This window comes from Schistocerca nitens, chromosome 3 (genome assembly GCF_023898315.1).
Source record: "Schistocerca nitens isolate TAMUIC-IGC-003100 chromosome 3, iqSchNite1.1, whole genome shotgun sequence".
In the NCBI taxonomy this organism is placed as follows: Eukaryota; Metazoa; Arthropoda; class Insecta; order Orthoptera; family Acrididae; genus Schistocerca; species Schistocerca nitens.
Window position 1 is genome coordinate 403,570,213 of NC_064616.1, and position 24,433 is coordinate 403,594,645.

Sequence of the window (24,433 nt, forward strand, 5' to 3'; positions counted from 1 at the left end):
CTTATATTGAACCTTATGAAATGTGTAATTGTGTGTATTTCTTACCACTTCTATTAACAAGTACTCTTCGTTTTCTATCTGCCAAGTAACAGATATTCCTTGAAAGTCATAGCTTGTCAATTTTGGGGAAGCAGGTCATGAGTTACAGTGTTAAAGGCCTTGGTAAGCTCACAAAAGATATATGATACAAATGTTCTGTTACCAAGACAGCTGATAACTTTTGTGATCAGTTCATGTATGGATAAGGTTGTGCTGCAGGCTTACCTGAAAACATACTGATTATGTAAAATAGTGCTGTGGGATGAATTATAATTTGCTGTCTTATCACATGAAGCCCATTCAAATATTTTTGAAATAATCAGTAACAATGAGATTTTTCCTCATTTTTTGCCTCACTTTATCTTGTTTGCTCTTTTTATAAATTGGCCAAACATTGGCATACTTGAATTTATCTAGAAAACATCTTTCATCAAAAGACTGATTGATTATGAGGGAGAGTGGATATGCAATACTATGACAGACTGTTTTTATTATTTTAATGGGAACCTCATCCTGACCAACTGAGTTTAATTTTTTTAGGGACATTATGATTTTCATAACATCAGAGTTTGAAACATAGGAAAACTTAAAATCTGAGCAATTTCTTTCTTTCTTATTAGAATTTGTATGTGGTGGTGCGCAGTCACCAGTTTCATCACAGCTAATGAATAAGTCATTGAAGGATTCACATATTGCACAGGGCTCTGTAACAGCTCTACCTCTTATTATTAGTTTAGAGGGACATTTTCTATCAATTTCATTGCCAACTTAACTTCTTATAACAGACCAAAAAGCTTTTGATTTGTTTTTAGCATTTAAAATGAATCTATTGTTTGATGTATGCTTTGCTAGTTAATGACTTTTGTCAAACTTTTTTTGTATGTGCTTACATATTTAAGAAATTCAGGGTTTCAATTAACTTTTGTCTCCATATGCAGTTCAGTCTTCTTAATGCTAGACACTGTAATTCATTTTGTTATCTATGATCTAATTTTATGAGACTCAGCCCTTACTGCTACAAAATGGAAGTATTAATTAAATTTACTCATGAATTCTGCCAACTAAGCAAAAAAGACAAAGCCCAGTAGAAACCCTTGCATAATACATGATGTATTGTTTTTTACTAACAACAGCACGAAATATAAAACTGCAACAAGTAAAGCAGGCAGAAGGGATTAATTATATCTAAAAATGAGACTGACAGAAAGCACAAAATGGCAAAGCAGAAATTGGTATAAGATAAATGCAAAAGTGCAGAAGTATGCTTGACAATGAGAACGACAGACCTTTAGGAAAATTAAAGAATCTTTTGGAGAAAATAGAAGCACCTGAATGAATGTTAAAAGCTCAGATGGCATGCCAGTACTAAGCAAAGAAGGGAATGTTGAAATGTGTAAGGAATATGTAGAGGGTTATACAATAGAAAAACCTATTACAGAAACAAACTATTATAGAAAGGAAAAGGAGATATGATACTAAAAGGAGAATTTCACAGAGCACTAAAAGACCTAAATAAAAAAAATGCACTGGGAGTAGATGGCAATCCATCAAAATTATTGAGGTCCTTGGGAAAATATGTCAGGACAGAACTATTTGATCTAGGAGGCATGATTTATGTGATAGGTAAACTACCAGCAGACTTCAAGAACAATGTAATATTTAGAATTTCAGGTGAATATTACTGTAATAGTAGTTTAATAAGTTATGGTTAAAAAACACTGACAGGGATGATTACTAGAAGAATAGAAAAATTGATAAAAGCCAACCTCGGGGAAGATTGGTTTGGGTTCTTGATAAATGTAAGAACATGCAAATCAATACTGATGCAAAATTTATCGTAGAAGACAGAAGTAAAACAAAGGTTGTAGTTGAATTAACTCAGGTGATGCTAAGGAATTGTATTAGGAAGTGAAACACTAAAAATAGTAGCGGATCTTTGCTATCTGGACAGTTAAATTACTCTTGATGGCCAAAGTAGAGAGGGTACAAAATATAGACTGGGTATAGCACGAAAATTATTTCTGAAAAGCAGGAACTTGTTACTATGTACTATAAATGTAAGAGTTAGGAAGATTTTTCTGGGGGTATTTGTCTTGAGTGTAACCCTGTATGGAAGTAAAATGTGGACAATAAGCAGTTCATACAAGAAGAGAATAGAAGTTTTTTTTTAATATGGTGCTACAGAAGAATGAACATTAGATGGGTCGATCATTTCTCTAATGAGGAGGTAATGAATCAAACTGGGGACAAAATAAATTTATGGCACATCGTGACTAAAAGAAGGGATTAATTGGTAGGACACATCCTGAGACATAAATGAACTGTCAATTTGATAGTGGAGGGAAGCATGAGGGGTAAAAATTGTAGATGGATGAATATGGAGAGCAGTTCCAAATGGATATAAATTACAGTATTTACACAGTATTTGGACTGAAAACCACAACACAGTACAAGAAATAATAGTCTTAAATTTAGTGTTGACTCCACAGATTGATAGTGAAATAATCCTCAAGGTAGCAAGCCGGGGTGGCCGAGCGGTTCTAGGCACTACAGTCTGGAACCGCGTGACCGCTACAGTCGCATGTTTGAGTCCTGCCTCAGGCATGGATGTGTGTGATTTCCTTGGGTTGGTTAGGTTTAAGTAGTTCTAAGTTCTAGGGTACTGATGACCTCAGCAGTCCCATAGTGCCCAGAGCCATTTGAACCAATCCTCAAGGTAGTGCAACAATTTAAAAAAAAAATTCTAGAATGTTTATTCATGACTGGGCTAATTAGTGTGATACAGGCAATTCATATTTAATAAAGTGAATTTAAATATACAGAACTATGAACGTTAAAATACATTGTAATTCTGTACTTAAAAATAATTTAGTCATAATGTATTATGAAATAAAACTTCAGTCAACAATGTTCTTTCTACAGCTGATATTCATTATTTAGAATTTATTATTTGATATCTGAGGGGAGGAGAGTAGAAATAAGTAAATGAAGGACAGTTTTAAAGCATTATTTTATATGTTTATCAACTACACAAGAAAAAGGTTTTAGTTGCAACAATTAGTGTTTCTAAATTTCAAATTTTTCTCAGGGTGTTGATACTTTGTATCTAAGTGGAAATAGCAAGATTAAGAGTAGACTGAATATACTGATATTGATATTCTATAAGTTGTGTATGGACTTCACTTTTAGTTCGTTCTCACTCCGTGGGCCCAGGGGTCAGCGTTGAAAATCGTTCACCAAAGCGACAACCGAGGGCACCTGTCTCTAGTGCTCCACTTGCAGCTGTTCATAAGGGCCAGGTTAATGGACCAGTTCATACAGAGCGGCGGCCACGCCCAAGTGAGTAATTTAAGGTGTTATAATTAATTATAATAGGACAATCTACTATATAAAAGTATTCAGGCCCATATGCATCTACATTACATTAATAAGTTGTTTTCAAAAATATGGAAATGAATTTTCTTTTATCATAGAAAATCTGTGTCTGTGTAGATTGAACATGTGATTGAAAGCTAATTTATCACAGTATCCACAAAAGTTGTGTGCAATCAAGTGATACTCAATTACAGTCTGTCAAATGACTGTTCCAAAGATCAGAGCAAATATTTAAGCCATAACGAAGTCTTGGTGACTGATTTATCATTTCAACAAGTCCAGCAGTGAATTTTTTCTTATTTATTTGTTAATCATTTCCTGGATATGTTAGAAGACATAAGAACTCATCAAGAAAGAAAATAACATTACACTGTTTCATGATATAAAAATACATATTATAATAACACAAATAATTACATATACCTATATACACATCCTGTATACAACAAATAGGAATGAAAAATTAAATGTAAGTGTGTAACTGATAATTTAATACTTAAATTAACTCCTGCTAACATTATACAGTCACATACTCTCACAGAAGAGGTAACCTAAAATTACAGAAAAGTCATCTAGAGCAGGGATTCCAATTCTCTTACAAAAATATCGTGAACTGTTTTGATGCCTAATCATAGTATACCACTTGGAATTGGCAGCAGTCTGTGTGACATAATTTGCAGCAGTCTGTGTGACATCATTTGCCCTTACAAACTAAGTGTTAAGTAACAAGACTTCTGCATGTTTGCATGCTGATACTCCAACAAGCAACTTACCCACTACTGTTTGATTTCTGTTATGCTATATTACCATTATTCCTGCAAAATGTTTAAGAATAATTAATGGAGTTTCACATTTAAAGTGGCTACAGGCCCACTTCTATTTAAATTTTAAGAAAAGTTAAGTGCTTAAATGAGGCTAGTTATGTTTATGTGATCAGTAAACTTTTATCTACAACGGAATTCACATATATTAGTTTCACAACTTTAATTTTGTTAGTAACTTTTGGCACAATTAATTATATTAGCGAAGTATAAACTATATAAGCTGAATTTATTTCCATTGCTGTGAGATATATTTTTCAAAGCTAAACTGTTAAATCAATCTGGGCCATGACCAACAGCCAAATAATTGGTTCTGACTCTTCTTATCTATCCAGAATATTTGTTTCTGTTTCATTTTTACTGTAGCAATTTCCTTTTGGTTTGTTTCTTAATTTTTCTACACTGAAATTTCTCCTAATAACGTCAATTAAAGTGCTTATTTTTAATTCAGTGCAGTTTTCACGTAATTATAGAAGTAATTTTTAGCCCAAATAAGCATTGTTGTTTTATTCAAAGGGAAGTTTACTATCTAGTAACCTCCATCAGCTCTTTGTAACTTGGAAAGAAAAATATTATTTTGTCACATTCTCAAGGAATCAATCTCTTCCAATCATTCATATTTATGCTCAGTGAACTAATATCTCCCCAAGAGAGTTTGTGGAAATAAAAGGATTTTAGAAAGATAAAAGTCAATACTTTCCAAAGTGAAGCTGACACTTAAGCCAAAGGAAACTCTGAACTAAATAAATCAATATGACAGTAAGGTGCTTGGTGCCTGTTTGAAGAACTATGGCTGAATGTACACTGTCAGAAAAAAAATGTGGTCAGGAGCAGCAGGGTGTAATATGTGGATACTGAGAGGTTGTAATGTTAATGATTCATCCGTCATCATCATCATCAATCAGATGGTGCCCAGGAGGCCTGTCTGTGCACCCTCTGTTTTGACTGTGCAGGCGGTAATTGTGCTGAGTTTAAAGGTGTGTGGTGTTTGCAACATTCATTCTAGGGTACAATCATGTCCCACGATGGAGTAGATACTCCTGTTGAGCTGCTTCAACCATTCAAAAAGGGGTCGCATTGTGTGCAAGAAGCCGGATGGACATATTGATAGAGTGCTGCCCACATTGAGCACAATGTGTCAGTGGTGTGTAGCTGCTATCAACAGTAGTCTGTGGAACATGCCCATACACTTACATCAGGTTCTGGACATCTGCATAGCACAGACACATGTCAAGACTGACACACTGTGTGAGCAGTGGTGGCCAACCAAACATCATCCAGGGATGAAATCTGAACACATATTGCACCTGTTGTGTCAGCAGAGACCATTGGGAACCGTCTGTTTGCAGCAGGATTAATATCATGTGTGCCTCTTATCAGGCTACCACTGGCACAATGACACCACCAAGCGTAGCTACTCTGGTGCCGTGAAAGAGTTGATTGCAGAGTGTAATGGCACTCTATTGTCCTCAGTGATGAGAGTAAGTTCTGTACGTATGCAGGTGATGGATGTATACATATATGGCATAGACCTGGTGAGCTGCCTGTTCCCGAATTCACTTGCCCATGGCACACAGTTCCCATCCCAGGCTTTATGGTGTGGGGACTGTCAGTTACAACTGTCAGTCACATATGGTGTTTCTGAAGGACAAAGTACCCAGTGCCTGTTACATTGCACAAGGTGTTATCTTTATGCTACTGCCATTTCTTCAACAAGAAGGTGGTGTGCTTTTACAGAAAGGTAATGCTTGCCCACATACAGCTGATATGACAAAAGGTGCTCTTTGAGGTGTACAACTGTCTGACCAGCAAGATCACCATATCTCTCACAAATTGAACACATATTGGACTTGATGAAGTGGGAATTGACTCGTTCTCCAGGGCCTGCAAGAACCATTGTCAAATTGCAATAAAAGGTGCTATATGCTTGGGTCTACCTAGTGAAGGATGCCATTTTGCATCTTTATTATTGTTTGCACATGATAATACACACCTGTGTTGCCACCAGACGGGGTGGATTGTGTATTGATGTAATCATTTGGGCACCCTTTAATGTGACATGTGTTTTGTTTGGTCTGAATTTGTTCCCTACAATTCTGCAGTGATGTATTACCTGTCACCTCACTTGTCAATAAAATGACTTTGTCATTGAGGGTGTTGCATTTTTTTCTGGCAGTGTAGATGTTATCGTACTAATGAAGTGCTCATGGTTCATGTCTTTCTTGAATTATTTAAGGTAAAACAATTCCTTATGTTAGATTATAACTGACTTTCTGTGTTTTAACTAACGTAGCACTTTAAATAATAAGCTTGTTATACGTTTATCAGTGGTTGGCACATGTACCTGGTAATATGTAGCATCTCTTTTTGCCCTGGTGAGTATGATGATACATTGTGGTGTGGAGAAAGTATTATGGAACCACCTTGATCCTTGACTGCTGAATCACTGTACATAACTTATGGACACTAGTTATAGGTGGTTCTTGTGATACATTCATTGATGTCCATCCATCACCTGCTTGAACAGAGTTCTTCTGGCAATGGAGATGCATGACCTCATATGAGTTTGGACGTAACTGATCCAGCTTCCAGTGTGTATCAAACATGCATCAGTTAATCAAACCAGGCAACCTTATTGCACTCTTTGAGTGTGTGATGCTGCTGTTTCTGTGCCCATGCTAATTTTTGTGCCTTGGGATGTTCGATGAGCTGAGGTACACATGTAGGGTGGTGGTTTCTGTATCCCATAGCAAGAAGGTGGCTTTTCAGTTGTTACACTGTGACTCATCTATCCACTGCTACAATCTGTAACAGTTGATTGTGTGGGAACATCAGTCCACAATAAAGCATGAACAATATTAGTTACACACATTTTTTTATTTACTAGAACAGTATATGCAACAGAAAATGAGTATACATGTTGCATGGAAACATAAGCTACACTAACAGGAAAAATAATGACCCAAAGGAAATGTCAGTTAAACAACAAAGATATTCCACACTTCAACTTTCAGTCTTAGTCCTCAATTAATTATTTCACCATACAGCCCCCCTCCCAGAGAGTGGATGTCTTGGCGCAAATGAATATTCATGCTCTATGCTCCTGCCAGCCTTCATGCAGACTGGTCTTAGAACAGGAGAAACTGGGAAGTTTCCTGTGGAGGCGAGTCTGGTGATGGTGTGGCTTCATCGGTGGCTGTGTCAGTTGATGAAACTTAAGATGAAACCAGAAGAATGATCTTCTGTTGTCCCCTGGCTCACTGCTGAAAACAGCTTTAAGATACCTACTTTTGGACAATGCAGTGAGGTGGTGAGTTTGGGTTTCACCAAGAAATTGCAGAGGATCTTCCTGATTGCCAAAGTCAATGAACTGATCCTTGAGGTGGATTTTGTACACCATTTTCATGTTGATGGAAGGTTCAACTCCATATAAAGACAGACTGTTTATGGACCTACAAGCTGTTCAAGCATTCCTCACAAACTGAAAAACACTGTTGTTTTGGGTGTGACATTGCCCTCATGGAAGCTTACAGATTTACCTGTCAACACAGGAGCATCATTGAAAGGTGAACTTCTTACCATAGTGAACACTGCCAGTGAGTTGATTGGAAAGGTGATGGCCTTGCAGGAAGTGACAACATGCATAGTTAAAACCAATGAAGTGTTCTGCACTCACATTAGTGTATGCACCACTACCTCAAGGACAGTTCAGACTAAACTGTGGAAATTAAAAGATGTCACTACACCTATGTAGAATTTGGCTGACATGAAAGAGCTGCATGAAGCTTTCACAAGGATGCTACATAACATCTGCTTCCACATTCCTCTTATGGTGGGACCACCAATCGTTTTTCAACTATCCAAGTTGGCACCAGGAAAGTATACCAAATCAAAGAAAGGAAAGAAAAATAAAAGCATTATTCAACATTCCAACACACCATGGATATCACCCCTCCTCTTACTTCAGAAGGTTGCATGAACAACTCACTTCAGGGTCACCACTAGTGGGAATGTCGATCCTCAATAAAACATGAGTAATATTTGTTACACACACTTCATTAATTTACTAAAGAAATACATGCAACACCAATGTGAGGATACATGTTATTATGGGAAAAACAATAACACAAGGGAAACATGGGTTCAACAATGGAGATATTTCACACTTCTGTTTTCAGTCTTAGACTTCAGTCAGTTGCATTGCCATAGAATGCCTGTCATAAATACATCATCACCAACGTCAGTTGACTGTGGTGGTGTCAGCTTTCCTGCAATGAATTTATGCATAATGCACTCATTACAGGGTGACACAATGCACAATGTCTGCATGACCTCAGGCTTGGAAGTGTCCTGTTTGTCAGGCACTCGTGTTCTGCCTATGATCCAAAGTGCTAATATCATGTGCCTTGTTTATCCTGAGCTTGACTGTCATGATAAGGGGCAGGGCAAGGTGTGCCAATATTCCTGTCATATAGGACATAGTGCATTGTTGAGATGCTCTATTTCCTGTACAACTATGTCTCATTCATTGCTTATGTCTGTACAGATAGTTAAGTCTAAACAGAAAGAAATTAAAAAGGAATGCTTGCTAGAAAGTATTGTATTTACATTGTTTTGGAATTGATAATTAATTTTTTTGCATAGAAATTAAAAATGGTAGAATGAAGCATGAAGTAGAGTTGGTATGAGGGATTCTGAATCTTCAGTTCAATAAATTACTCACCAAATTGTGCATTATCTCACACAATTCAATGAAATCCATGAAAGCCAATATGGTAGCAATGTTTCAAACAAGAAATCTAACAGAGAACTTTCTTTTGACTTTAGCTTGCTTGTGATGTCTAGTTCAAGGATCCAACCCAATTGGACTGTGTAGGCCCATACTACAGAATTTACATCTCTGAATCAGCTGTTACATGGCTTTTATGCAAGTAGCTAGCCAAACCAACACACAATTAAAAAATAAGCTTTCATTTAATTATCAATTCATTTCTTATCAAACTGTATAAATAATACTTTTTTTCTGAATTTCCTACTTTCTAAATAAATGTTCTGTTGGCACTGCTGTGTCCACAGTTGTGTAGCTAGAAAATAAGCATAGTTATATGGGGTAATTATAATTAAAGTTAAATTTTCAAACCGCTGTACAAATAGCATCACTGGTCAGAATGATGACAAATTGCAAAGGAATATTATCGGAGAAGGGGCAAAACGTATGGCAGAAGAAAAATAAATAGTTACAAAACATAGTAATAAGTGGCACTGTAAGCATCATAATTTAATTGTGGTGAACTACAAATGACAAATGAATCATACAACAATGCCTAAGGTGTGTGTTTGGTGTTAAACAAACTGTACTACTCAGTGTGCATGGGTGTATGGGTATGATACTGTTAGTTATGTAAGCCCATCCACCATGGCAAGGTCATATCACACAGATGGGAAAAACTGGTTTTTAAATGTCCTCAGGCAAAAATGGCATAAGAAGCATCATTCACATTGGTTCTCAATTGTCCTGAGGCCAAAAACTGCATAAAAGGCACCAATTAAAGTCATGGTGCAAAATATGTTCAACATGCTGTCCACTGTTTTCTGCAACAAGTTGAAATCAAGAAACAGCATATTCCACAACTGATCGAAGTGTTTCCAGGGTCACGTTCAGGATGCATTGTGCAATGCATGCCTTCAATGAAGCTAAGTTTGCAATCGTAACACCGAATACAACATCTTTCAGATAGCCCGACAGCCAGAAGTCATATGGATTAAAAAAATGGTTCAAATGGCTCTGAGCACTATGGGACTCAACTGCTGTGGTCATAAGTCCCCTAGAACTTAGAACTACTTAAACCTAACTAACCTAAGGACAGCACACAACACCCAGCCATCACGAGGCAGAGAAAATCCCTGACCCCGCCGGGAATCGAACCCGGGAACCCGGGCGTGGGAAGCGAGAACGCTACCGCACGACCACGAGATGCGGGCATATGGATTAAGATCAGGTGATCAGGACAGCCAGGCTGTAGGGAAATGGTGGCTGACAATTCTAGCATTTGCGAAATAGAGCTTCAGCAGCTGTTTAACTGTATTTGCAATGTGTGGAGGTGTGCCATATTGCATAAAAATGATCCCATCCACACATCCATGCTGTTGGAGAGCTGGAATGACGTGATTGCACAGAAGACGCTCATAGTGCTTACCAGTGATGGTACAAGTAACAGGACTGGAACACGTGTCTCTTCGAAAAATATGGCCCTATGACAAATGATGCCATAAACTTGCACCACACAGTGACCTTTTCAGGATGAAATGGTACTGGTTGATTTGAGTGTGGAATTTCCATTGCCCATATTCGACAATTCTGTGTATTGACATACTGTCAGATGGAAGTGGGCTTCATCTGTCCACAAAATATTCCACAGCCAATCATTGTCCACTTCCATGTGAGCAAGAAATTCTAAAGCAAAGGTCTCTCTTGCTGGCAGGTCAACAGGAAGCAACTCATGCACATGGTTAATTTTGAATGGATAGCAAAGAAGGATGTTTCATAGGATTTTATGCACCATGCTCACGGGTATGTCCAATGTTTGGGCAATTCTCTGTGCACTAAATGTTTGCACATCACCACTCATCTCCTGCATTGCTGTAGCCACAGCTTCCACTGGCAATGAATCGAATTGTTTCCTCCCTCTACCAGGTTCCACACCAAAAGAACCCGTCTTTTCGAATTTCTGAATCATTTTCTCCAGACCCACACCAGTCATCAGACCAACGCCTTTTTTCAAACCCTTCAGTGTCTGGAACTTCTGCAGAGTGATGTATACACAGTCATCATTCTTGTAATACAACTTTACAAGAAGAGGACCATCCTGAATTGAGACAGTCATGGAGAACGTCGCAGACGTGAAAGAAGGAAAAGCCGTGCACTCAGTGTGTTTATACCAACTTCAATGGATTGTGTTCATGATAAGTGTTTTCATTTACATATTCTGACACATACAGTGCCATCTATTGCTACATTTTGTAACTATTTTTTTTTTCTTCCTCCAAATGTTTTCCCCCTTCTCCGATAATATTACGTTCCAATTTGACGTCATTCTGACCAGTGGTTTTATTTCTACATCGTTTTGAAAATTTAACTTTAATTATAATTGCCCTGTACATCATTCACACTACATTTATACCAAAAAATATATCAAAATCCCTGTCACCTGAAGTTCATTTCAACACAAAAACAAACCCGCTGAATCACCACACTAATAAGACTCCAGATCCAATTCAAAAACACAATTCATATGATATCCAACAAATAACTGTTAATATATCAGTACCATAGGAGTCAAATTCTTCCAGATTACCATTGTTACTTTTCATCAGTCAAAATCACTTGACTGTCAGCCAACAAGATTACAGTGATACTGCCACCCCCACATACCATGACTTTGGTACTATCAGAACACATAAACATATAATTAAAACTCTAATTAAATAAGAAACTTTCATCATTTGTACATTATTTACTCCACACATTCTCACTTCATGGTACATGGTGTGATTAATAAAAATTGTACTAATAAATCCACCAAAATCATTAATACACTACATCGTTAAAAGTAAACATAATGTACATACACAAAAATTACACAGTACTCCACTCCAAAAGCAAACATAATAAATTTAAGTTCAGATGCTATTGCTAATTTTATACTCAGTTTTCTCTTCTATGGTGAAAGCATCCTCAGCCTCCTGTAATTTCACACATTTGATATTACTTTTTCCTCAGACAACACATATTTAAATCTAACCCTCTTCCTGTTCAATGCACAATCAAACTCATTTTCATGAATTTCATAGTCACAAATTTATTGATCAGTAAATCTATTTCAGGCCTTACATTTACAGTCAGTCTTGGTATCACAAGGAAATTCTCCACAAATGACTCCCTGTCTACAACAAACTCAAGCATTATCTCTCTTTTGATTGGTTTTCTGTATTGATGTGTAGCATTCTTAATCTTTTATGCTTTTCTCAGGAAACTCTACAATTTTATTACCATGCAGTTCCTTAACATGTTCATAGAACTTCTCATTTAAGTCATAAATATTACTCCCACTCCCAGCTAACACCTCTGCACACACATCATACAAATTCACATCAATAAATGGATACACTTCCTCTACATACTTTCTCATTAATTCTGTTTATTTCAGTAAACCATTCCCCACATCTTTCACACATTCACTCTGTGTAGTTTTTACATTCATACAACATACATGCTCTACATTTTTATCATCTCCAAAAACTTCCATATAGGCAAAACTCTATTTTCAGGGTTATTTTTTTTAATAGATCCCTGTCAAACTTAAATTTCTCAACTTACTTCCACTCTTTAGCATTAACGCATTTATAAAATTTTGTTTTACTCCTCAAGTCTTTCACTCTATATTGACATTCATTGTTTTGTATGCAGCCATTACACAAATCATTGGCTGGTATAATTCCATAAGCAAATATACACACCCACAACAAAGTTAACCCTATGAAAAGGCAATAAACCAACAGTGTGATACATGTTATCACTTGAAAACAATTTCAATGCAGGTCCCTGCATGACACACAAGACTTATTAGTTTCAGTAATCGTGATGAAACTTACCAGTTCTGTGAACCTGGAATCAGAATGAGTAGGTTGAGTTTCTACAGCACATTTTAATTCAGGTCTCAAATGCCTACATTGATGGTAAGCTTTTCAAGAGCAGATTTAACGTCTTTCTCCCATTTGTCAATCTGTAACTTATTCCCTCTCATATACTCCCTTAAATTCTCCTTGATCGCTTCCAATGTGCAACAAACGTATTTTCAACTTCTATAAATCTAACTTTCAGCCTTTGAATTTTGCATTTATATTCCCTTAATTATGTCACTTTTACTTTCAAATTTAGATCTAATTTCCCCAAATTTATTCTCAAACTTTGAATTCAGTTTACCCAAAATGAACTCTCATGGATTTGTATCTATTGGCATTTCCACTCCCAGCTCAGGGCTTACTGAATCACTAGATCTGTGCTTCAAACCACAGTCATAGTCAATGGTCTGCTATGGCTTACAATTCAGTTCAACTTTCACAAAATGCAGTAGTAGCTATACTTAATGTATGTAGACAATCTAGATGTCATACGCTGTGTGTGCTGATGCAGTACTCCAAACTTGTTTGTTGAGGAAGTCACGGCACTGTTTTGATGAGCTGTGACATCTCTGACCAACACTGTGGACTGACAATGACAGGAAATCTCAGAGTGCTGGCTAAAGGGATATGTTATTTCATAGTGCTGAAGTGATAATTTTGGACCGCAAACTCCCAAACAGATGATGGGCTGCCTACAGTGTTGTGATGCTTTTGATGCCATCTGATGTTTACGGCCACTCAATTTTTTTTCTTAAGTCTTCCTAGCCCTCCATGCTACTGTCTACAGGCCTGCTTAATAAATTTCAGCATATCCTAGACTTCAGCTCCAAGTAACTAATAACTAACTACCACCCTGTATTAATGAAAATTTATCTTGGGGGGGGGGGGGGGTGAGCTGGGGGGCGGGGGAAAAATGCACAAACTTATTTTCTGTTGGCCAATAAGATGTAGCCATGTAACCTAGAGACCAATTGCACACTGCTGCAAAACAGTTTCTATTTCAAAAGATTTCAAGTCCATAAGTTCTTTGCGCATGTGTTAAATACAATATAAGTAAAAGAATGGAGCTGGAGGTGTTTATTAGGAATAAGATAGGCAACAGAACAAATACCTTTGAAATTCAGTTGTTTACTCACTAAAACACAACTGAAGTAGTGGCAGTAAACAGTTTCAGTAAACTCTAACAGGTAGCCAAACCCTCAGAGCAGATTCAAAGTAATGCTCACAACTCATGATTAATTGTTCACACTGTTAATGTACATTAAAATACTTTTCTGTAAAACTTTCCAGTTCCTCTATCATCAAATGAACAGAAAAATTCTGAATTATCATGGACTAAAAAAATAATCAAAGTTTCAGCACTTCCACTACATGGCCACCTGCCAAGCAGAAAACAATCATAAAAACTTTACTAAATCATGTCCTGAAAACAGAACTTCTCACCTTTTCAATGCTAAACAAAAAGTTCCTTCTTATCCTGGCACCCAAGCCCAGCTTACTGCGACTTGTTGGCCCCTCTACTTCTTTCAGTTATCTTGCCATTGGCTACCGCCATTGTCTCTTCCCTACTGTGCCACTCCGTTGTAGGGATATGCATTATTTCAATATTATAAAACTTGGAACCAATTGGCCAACATTAATTCAAAAAAGTTATCTAATTAATCACTCTCAGACACTGATCAAAATGACATAAAACACTACATATTTAAAATGAATAATGTCTCATAAAGTATCATACTAACATGAATATTCATTTTGTTACTAACCTAAGACATAAATAATCTGCACATTCCTAATACTGCACTGATACTGAAGATAAGAATATAATATGTTTAGTTTTGCATGCTGTGGCATGTGCTTTAATGTTAGTAAATCTGAAGTGGTGGAAATCCCACCTCCTTTGATACTGGCACGGGTTTCATGTTAAGAACCACAAATAGCTGCTTGCTGTACTGTATGAGCCATGCAAAATTAGTGGCTGCTTGTATGTGCCCCACCTGTTAAGCAACTCAGCCACTCCTAATGGTATACCAGAGAATGTCCAGACAACAGGATTCCTTTCAGCTTACCAAACTGGAAATGTCTCATCACATTTACACACAGAAAAGTGCTGTCCTATAACGTTTATAAAGGAACTGCCACAAGAGTTTTATAAGCTGGGCTGCAAGTTCATGGGTTAACATTTTTTCTCTTAAGTGCTTCATATTCAGTGTTGCTTGTCAGAAGTTTGTAACACATCAAAACACACACCCAGGAGTTCTCCTGTGACCATTTGCTTGGCTTGGAAAGTTTGTCCAAACTATTCAGGATCTCATTCACTACACTGTAATTACCAGTCTGCTCAGACCAAAACACAGGTACTCATTCAGGTTTGATGAGCAGAAGGTTACATGTAAAAATGAGAAGAATATGAGAAATAACAGATAGTGCTAGTAGAAGAATGAAAGATTGGTGATGGAAAAGCAATGCAGAATGCAACAAGAGAGATAGAAATGGATAAAGATAGTGAATTTGAATAATTTAATGTTTGAGAACAGGATAATTTATTTTCAGAAATTGTATTTATCAGGTTTTGTCTTTGAATATTCAGTGTCATGTTCTGTGATGCTGACATTCACTTCTTGGAGGACAGTTTTCATACTTTTGTATACCGTGAAGACACCAGCAGAAATGACACCTTGTTTTTGACAGATTCCTCAATTTTCAGTTTTCTTGTTAAATAATACAAGTGTGACATGATGTCATGTAGGAGGCTAGTGACCATTCTAGTAATCATGTGTAAATCTGTCGTTAAGTTGGGTAGGTGTCATAAAAAGTCATACAACAGGTGAAGAATGACTATATTGATCACGAAGTGACACATTTCAGAATTATTTTCATCTTCAGAGTACTACCCAAATGCAAAGGTAGCACAAGGATAAGAGCATTACCAGATGTGTTCATAACATGAGATGACAGACTTCCTAGCCTGTGATCTCATATTACGAACACATCTGGTGATACTCTTATCCTTGTGCTACCTTTGTGCTTTTGTAGGACTCTGAAGATGGAAATAATCTTAAAACATGTCACTTTGTGACCAATAAAGTCATTCTTCACCTGCTGTATGACTTTTTATGCAACCTAGCCAGCTTAATGACAGATCAATGCATAATTCTTTGTTGAGTGATCTTACCAGTGACCTTTTCTCTGCTTAAAAAATGGACCATTTATACAATAATATAAATTATACAATAAAGGATATTTTTCTTTCTATAAATTGTTTTTCTAGGTGATTATCTATTTGGTCTTATCCTTAGACACAGTTACTTTATGTCACATGTGTCTGTAACACCAGTGTACCTCTTAGCTCATTCCATTAGGCTGGAACTACACTGAAGTGTTTCATTGAGGTAACAAACAGTCATGATCTGTATTGTGGTTTTGATACAGGCAGCATATTTCATTATTGTAATGTAAACATCTTAGTCTTTTGTTGGTCACCTCAGAAGTAGAAACCTTTCTCTCAAAGCAGTTTTCTCCATTTTTGGTGCTAGATGTGAAATTTTATGGTACTATTACACTTTTAGGATTGATCAATCATTTACAAAAATTTGATGTTATGTGTACATCATCAATTATTTATTACTAGCTTGCACTCTTGAGGTGCATAAAATGATCCCTGAATCATTTTGTATTACATGATTGCTAAAAAGGTGTGGTGAAAGATATATGAGAATAGTATCTGCACCAGCTTTGCTTGTGTTATACTAGACATCAGCATCTCCATGAGTTTTAAAATTAATTGCTCTAAATATGTTGTAGCTAATGTAGGGATTACGTGCAGACATTTAAAATCTTCTTTGGTTCATTTCATATTTCAGTATCAGAAATCCCGGATGCAAGATGATAAAATGGTACACAAAGAAGTAACAATGATTGCTGCTCAGCTATTAGATTCCCATTTTCATCACAAAGGGGGTCCATGTGATCAATGATCACTCACCCACCCACTCACGTACCAACCTACACATGCACACACACATGTCCCTCCACCCCTGCACCCCCCCCCCCCCCCCGCAACATGCACATTCATCCACCTCACCCATCCTACCCCCCCTACCCCCACACACACACATCCCTCCACCTCTGTGCCCGCCCCCCCCCCCCCCCCGCAACACGCACATTCACCACCCACCTCACGCACCCCCCCCCCCCCCACACACACACACACTTTCTTTTCTGTTTATGAAGATTCTGCTTCCATGTTTTTGTGTTCTGTTACAACTTCCTTCTAATTTTAGACTAGTACAATGTGTTTACAGAAGTTAAAGCATCTAATTGTTACAGGTACTGAATTTTTGTAATAATTCGGGTTGATTAATTCCCAGCTGCAAAACATGAGAAATGCATCATTCAGTAGTCCCACTTAGTAAAAAGTTGTAGTGAAAGACATACTGAAGCATCAGAAACACTGGTTTTGTATTATTGTAGCAACCCAGGTTCAGTTATATCCATGTACAGTACCACTGATTTCTCAAGTACAGTGTAACAATACTTCATAAGTGTGTCCTTTTTATTTATTTATTATTTTGATACTGACTGGTGGTAGTGTTTCAGTTTTGATGTTTTATAACTCCTTCATGGCAATAACTAGTCCTTTTGATAAATGTCATTAAGTAATTCACATGTAAAGAAATGTACTGACATGATACCGGTATCCTGCAGTTGCCCATGTTTGAAATAATCTTTGAAGGTTCTAAAATAATAATTGGCTGCTGGGCATATGATACACTGTATTTCTTAAAAAATCTGAGTTTATTTTAATATTCCAATTATTCTTACATCATGTAACTGCTGCAGCTTGAAAGCATAAATATTATTTTGCTCATTTTTATTTTAAAATCAGTGAGCTGTCATGTGCAATGGTGCAATTTGCTTCATCAGTGTTTGATTGTTAATGCAGAGCATTGTTCTGTACATGGCTGCATTGTTAATGTGTGCTGAATTGTTGTATATGTTACTCTTGCTGTATTTATGGAAAAGCTGTATTGAAATAGCCAGTAATTTGTTCACTGAAATTAACTGTGCCTCTTATTTGTTTTGCAATTACTGTGATGCCATGTAACATATGCACTGAAATTAACTGTGCCTATTCTCAATTTTGTTATCATCTTTACCATTTGTATTAATATATTGACTGATTCTTTTCCAAATTCTGATTTTTGAAACTCACCTTGAGTGATGTTTTTCTTGGAAGAAATATGGAGTTCTGATGCCAGTGAAATATTGCTATGTATTATAAGTTGAATTTTGTGAGAGTGATACAAGGATATTTGCAGAATTATTGTGTTCCCATCTGACACTGCATTTGTGAACATTTATGTTATCTGTGCCATATCTCTCTAATAGTGTCCCATATACATTTTCTCTTATTATCATAACATATTTAATTTAACTTATGGGTCACAAATATAAAAAGAAATCAGTAGTGCATTCTCCGGAATAAGAGTGGCCATCTAATCTAGTAAACTTTCATCTCACGTCTGAAGAACTTGATATATCCACTAATAAAAAAACAGTAGTTGTGTTTCAGAAGGCCGCATCACTTACAGTTCATATATCCTATTGTATTACACCTGTGTATCCATCTCAAACTGTTACGATGTTAATGTAGCAAATTTCATCAGCTGTAAGGAAGGTTTTTATAATAACAGTTTTAGATGAAATTGTTTCACTTCACTTGCTGTGTTCAGTTTGAATAATATCTCTGTCATCCCCAGGAGCTGATTGTTGTAAATAATATTGTGTTGTAACTTTAAATTTATGATGTTTTGATATTTTAAATGTAGCATTGAGCCAAATGACATTGTTGTGACCTCATGCAAGGGCAAAGGGATTCATATATGCAACCAGAGATGCCTGGACATGCAATGCAAGCATTTTTATAGAGCTGCCAATCTCCTCGGAATGTATACTGCTTGGAATATTGTTCTGTAACTTCTCAACATTAAACACTACATGCAGTATGTTACAGAAGTTACAGCCCCTATCTTAACCAAAATTGTGGTTGTGTAATCTGATCTTAACAGCTTTCTTGCTTAACCCTTTCACTGCTACTGACACACTTGCCACAGACCATGCCGAGTGCAGTGTCATTATGGTCTTACCCCACTATCTGTGACAGGACCCTCTGTCTGTGTCCACTTCCTGCTGCTGTAGCACCTGTGGTGGCCTCCTGGCTGCGTGCTGAATATTTTGGTCATAGATTTAGAGATAAATGATGTAGAACCTGTACATCCACTCTCTCCATTTTATCTGTGCTCTTGGGGCATACTAGCACACTAATTCATTCACACACACTTCACGAGGGAAGTGAATTGCTTGCTGAAACACACTTCTGATGCATTGAAATACATTTTGAGTACATAAATAGAATTAATTGTTCCCTGGCAAACTTGAAAGCCAGAAATCGATGTTTTCAAATACAAAATCTTTCCATTATGTTGGAATAATTTTAGCACATCATAAAAAGATGAATCTGCATAATGTTTTGTTAACTGGTGCTATGTGTTCTGTGTATTTACTTTTGTGCATGGAATAGCTGTTGCTGCATATGAAGAATCAGGTCTGTCTGTTACCAGTACACTATTCCATCTAGAAAGACATGTTAAACTTGGAATCTTGAAGCTTTTGAATTCTTTTTACAATGTGCATTATGTATTTTCAATGCTTTTATACATTTCTAGGGAACTTTCACAGCCAAAAATCACTATTCCTGACTATGATTTTCTATGTTACTTGATAATAATTTCAGCATATCAGCATATCATAAACAGATGAATATCTATAATATTTGTTTTACTCATGCAATGTATGCTGTGTAATTACATCATATACAAAATAGATCTAACATCATCTGAAACAACAAGTCTTTTTCTTGCCACCATACTTCTTCATCTGGAAAGACACTCCAAAGTTAGGAAACTTAATTCTTTGAATACATTTTAAATACTCAGCATATATTTTCAGTCCTTCCTTGCATCCTTAGGCAAGTACCATGACCCAAATATCAGGCTACCCAAATGTAATTGTTTCCCTCACATCGGAATAATTTCATAACATTTTAAAGTGATGAATATATGTAGGTTTTGTTTAACTGTGTATTGGCATCATGCACAGAATAGGTATTGTAGCACCTGAAACACCACATCTGTTAGCTGCTATCATATTTCATCATCAGGAGTTCTGCTTCATACTCAGAAATTTGAAGCATTAAGACTTGTTTTAACACACAGTCTGTATTTCAAGGCTGCTTTACAGTACTCTATCTGCCTAAGTAAATTTCATTGTCAAAACTCATAATATATGAATTGTATACATTATTTGGTAATGATATCAGCGTGTCGTAAGTAGATATTTGAGTTGCTCTTTCATTTGATATGTAATTTATAATTGTAAGTTGAATGTAATAAATGCTACAAAGCCTTTAAACTGCAATATTCATTTTGAAACACTCATCATATGTATGAGCTTTGTTTTGCTGTAGAAATGTATAGTGTAGCTTTTGAAAGATCATGTCTATTCATTTGTCAGTGATCTACTTTACCTGAAGGAAGTATCTGAATACTTTTTGCTCTCATTGTATCTATTTGTCATTTTTTCTTTCAGTCCAGGCCTTGGACTGGCACTGATGAAGTTAAAAATAGATTTATTTGTCCTTTTGTTACATTTTTGTGTTTTTTCTGTCTTTTTTAAATAATTTATTCGTGAGAGCTTCTTTGTATGACAAGTCTCAAAACAGGGTACAATACATAATGGTGCACTGCATTTGCATTGGTCTCTGGTATCCTGGTGCACTTTATGTTTAATGGAAACCACACATCCGTAGATTAGCAAATTTTTCTTCTAAATCATATAAGATTCCAGTTATTGGAATTACTTTGTCTGCCAGCTTTTCTCCTTCTGCTGCATATTTTTCTACAATCTCCCTAATGAGAGGTAGGTGAAACTCTACAATGCCATTTTTTCCCCTGTAACTGACTTATGGAGGAAATGAGCATTTAAAATGCACTGATCCAAGATGTGAAAATATATTTTTTATGTCATTTCACAATCTTACACATTATTCTTACTGAGCTCTGTAGCATGTCACAGTGGTAAACTGCACTTTTATTTGAGTTGTCACGTACAATACTTCTGGTTTTACTGATTTATCTTTTGCTAGTGTTTCTGTCAGTCTCCTCTGTTTCAACCACTTGTATTGTGTTACACATGATCAACACCCACACTTCTCTTTTATCAAACCATTTGATAGCAATCATTTTGTCAGTTGACCTTAAGTTAGGTTTTCCTCATTTCAGGTACCTATGCAGTTTTGGCATGTTGTGCTTGTTGTGAACAGTGTCACATGTTGTTCCATGGTTGTGAAATCAGAGAGATAGGTCTCGGCTGGAATAATACAGTCAAGATATAGATTATGTCCATTTTCCAAATATTGTCTCATAAGTGTTGCCACCACATAACCACTTTCCTCTACGTTGTGGAACCCAATTTCTGTTATTGTACTGGTATATGCAATGACTTCCAAAATGAACCCAGTCTGACACTCACACAGCACAAATGGCTTTAGTATAGTTCTACTTCATTTGGCTGAAATAAATTGTTTGAAAGATAATTGACCTTTGAACAACAGGAGACTTTTGTCATTGCAAAATTTCTGATGTGGTTTGAATGTGGTTGAAATGCTGAATGAATTTTTTCAACAAAATTCATAATTTTAAACAAACTGTCATATCCATTGCCTGCCTAGCTGTCACTAAAATGTACGATTTTCAAAAGTAAAATAAAACTGTCTTACGATATAATTTCAGTGAAAACTGGAGTGTTCAAGTGTCTCTGTAGACCAGTAATGACTTACATTCAGCTCTCTTTCTAACTTGAGCCATTATAAGACAAATAGCCACAAAACAATAAAAGTTCCTGAAATCCAGTATCTTTCCACCTTTCCACCAGATTTACAAGTATTTGCCTTGTTGTATATATAAAATCAATTCATTTCATCTGCTGTAAAATGAAACAAGTCTTCTGACTTGAATATCATAAAAAATTACAGAATGCTTGAGTCATTAATTAGCTGACATTTGTGCCCTGAAGCTGACTCCTCAAATGCATACTCCAATGGCTGAAAATCAGTTTGTTTCTGATCGAAAGTGCCATTAAGTGTGCTCTTTTCCTAAGTGTTTCACTATCATTTTCTGATTCTTCAGATTCTAAATATCTGCTGACTGTGCCTCCTGGAGAAAGATCAGACTAGTGAGCTGTACCAGCTGATGCACAGAGCTGAGGATTGTTAATTCAGGATTCCATAGATAACTCATTGCTGCTACTAACATCATATAATTCACACTCACAGTCACTCCTAGTGAGTATCTCCAGGATTTATCTTTGTGTGCCAGCAACATGACATTTTACCCATAGAACAGAAGAATGCAAAGTTGCTACTGAGAAAAACACGTTAAGCAAAACTGACATCTGCTATGATCGAGAATAACAAATGTAGATGTGCACATTAACTATGCAGCAAGAAATCAAAAAATATCTATAAGAACAGTGCAGGAATTCATCCTTGCATGCACCAGAGGCTCAGTGTGCTTAAACTCACCCACAGCAGTGAGAGAGTTGGCAGAACAGAACACGTAAACACATCAATAATGCTTAAGGGAAACCTGGAGGCCATGGTTAAACATGTCCACAGCAATAAAAGGGTTAAGGAATCCAATATTCAACTAGGTCAATGTGTGGGACTAGGTTTTTATCAAATCAAACTTAATTCTTTATTTGTTTGTGTGGTAGTGCTCAACTGTTGCTGAGTTTTCCATAATTGATTATGTGTTATCAGCATTCCACATGATGCTAATATAACAGGTGTGACACTAAATAAGGTATTTTATAAATTCAAGGAATCATGAGGCCATGATTGTCTTTTGTTGTGTGCAAGACATCCTTTATTTTAATAGGTCCTTGAAAAATATGTTGAATGCCTTGTCTGCCAGAATCCTTCCTATTTTGCTTGATGTAACCTCACAGGAAGGAAGATTACTACATGCGAATAATCATCTAATGGCTGAGCATCTATATGTTTATTGTTTCAAAATCACACTGACACAATCTCTGGTAGTAATGTTAGACTGCAATAGATTAGATACACTTTTTGTTCCACAGACCCAGAGTGATGAGATCCTCATGGATGTGGAACATGCCATTTTAAACTCCTTAACCTTTGTGTAATGTCACTACAACATAATTTGTCCAACTGTTATTCATAAAATACCAAGACAGTGTCAGTTAAAATATCAGCACACTATCAATTACAACTGCCAGCTCCCGTTGCTGATGACTAAAATGGCAATAAATTAAGAGAATGTAATATAACTTTGTCAGTTTCTTTCAATTACTGTATAGTTGTAAACATTCAGGATTATTCTCATCCAGTTCACTTTATATCTGTTCCCAGTTTCACTCCTATGTTCCATTTTTAGTATTCACTCTGTTAGTCTCTTTTCTGTCACTATTCTTGTGTATGTCTCCTATTTGTTCCTACATGTCTTATTCATCATGTTTTATTATCAATATATGTAGTTACAAGTATTCAATTTTTCATGTTTGTCTCTGTATGCCCCACCAATCTCCATCTCTTGGACCTGACCACTTCTGTACACCCAATCTCTACACATTTTTCTTAACTTCTCCCTCTCAGTTTTGTAGATTCTGATATCTTCTTACATTTGCTTGAATCTAAATTTATAATTGTTATTGTAATTATTAGGCTCAAATGAAGTAAAAAGACAAGAGTCTCAATTTTCTTCTCATACATGTCTGAAGCCACACATATTTATCCATTGCAAATGTTACTCAGTTTTATTTCCAAGTGCTTCACATTTGATGTACACCTCAAATGATGAAGTGTATCATAAGGAATTAAACATTGCTTCTGGTTCCTTCTTTTTGACAACTGATGAGTAGCGACTGTGTGGTCACTTTTTTACATCTTCCTCACATTATTGTCTCTCACATTTCTTTATGACTGTGGATAGAGCAACTTAATTATTGTGGAATTACTTAAATGTGTGCCTGCCGCTGACATTTTTTACATTATTTATACACAAAGAACACACAGGATGCAATTTAAGATACCTATTAATAATAGGCAATAGAAACTTTCCTTCTGTAAATCCAAAGGATATGTAGTGATGTATCTGGTAAGTCAAAAATTAACAGGAAAAATAGAACAAAATATCATTTGAAAATGTACACTGTGTGCAGCTATTAGTGTTATGTTTCTGGATCAGAAATGCAAACCCAAAAACATCTAGGTTTCACTGTAGTACCTTTACTTTGTTACAATTGAAATGCTACATCAACACATAGTAATGAAAGGTCAGACTGCATTTTTTTTCTTTTGGAGCTAAGTTTCCAGTACCATACGTACTCCATACTTTGATATATTTCAAAGAGATCTGGATATTTCTGCAGTA

The 24,433-nt window shown here is 36.3% G+C and overlaps 1 protein-coding gene across 1 annotated transcript in view; it reads left to right on the plus strand.

Annotated features, from left to right (window-relative positions):
* Window positions 1-24,433, plus strand: part of LOC126249251 (titin-like) — a 640,870-nt gene that overhangs the window by 491,388 nt on the left and 125,049 nt on the right. The window contains exon 12 of the mRNA XM_049950908.1: window positions 3,229-3,378. Within this exon, the coding sequence (XP_049806865.1) occupies window positions 3,229-3,378 (150 nt within the window). The remainder of the gene's footprint in view (window positions 1-3,228; window positions 3,379-24,433) is intronic.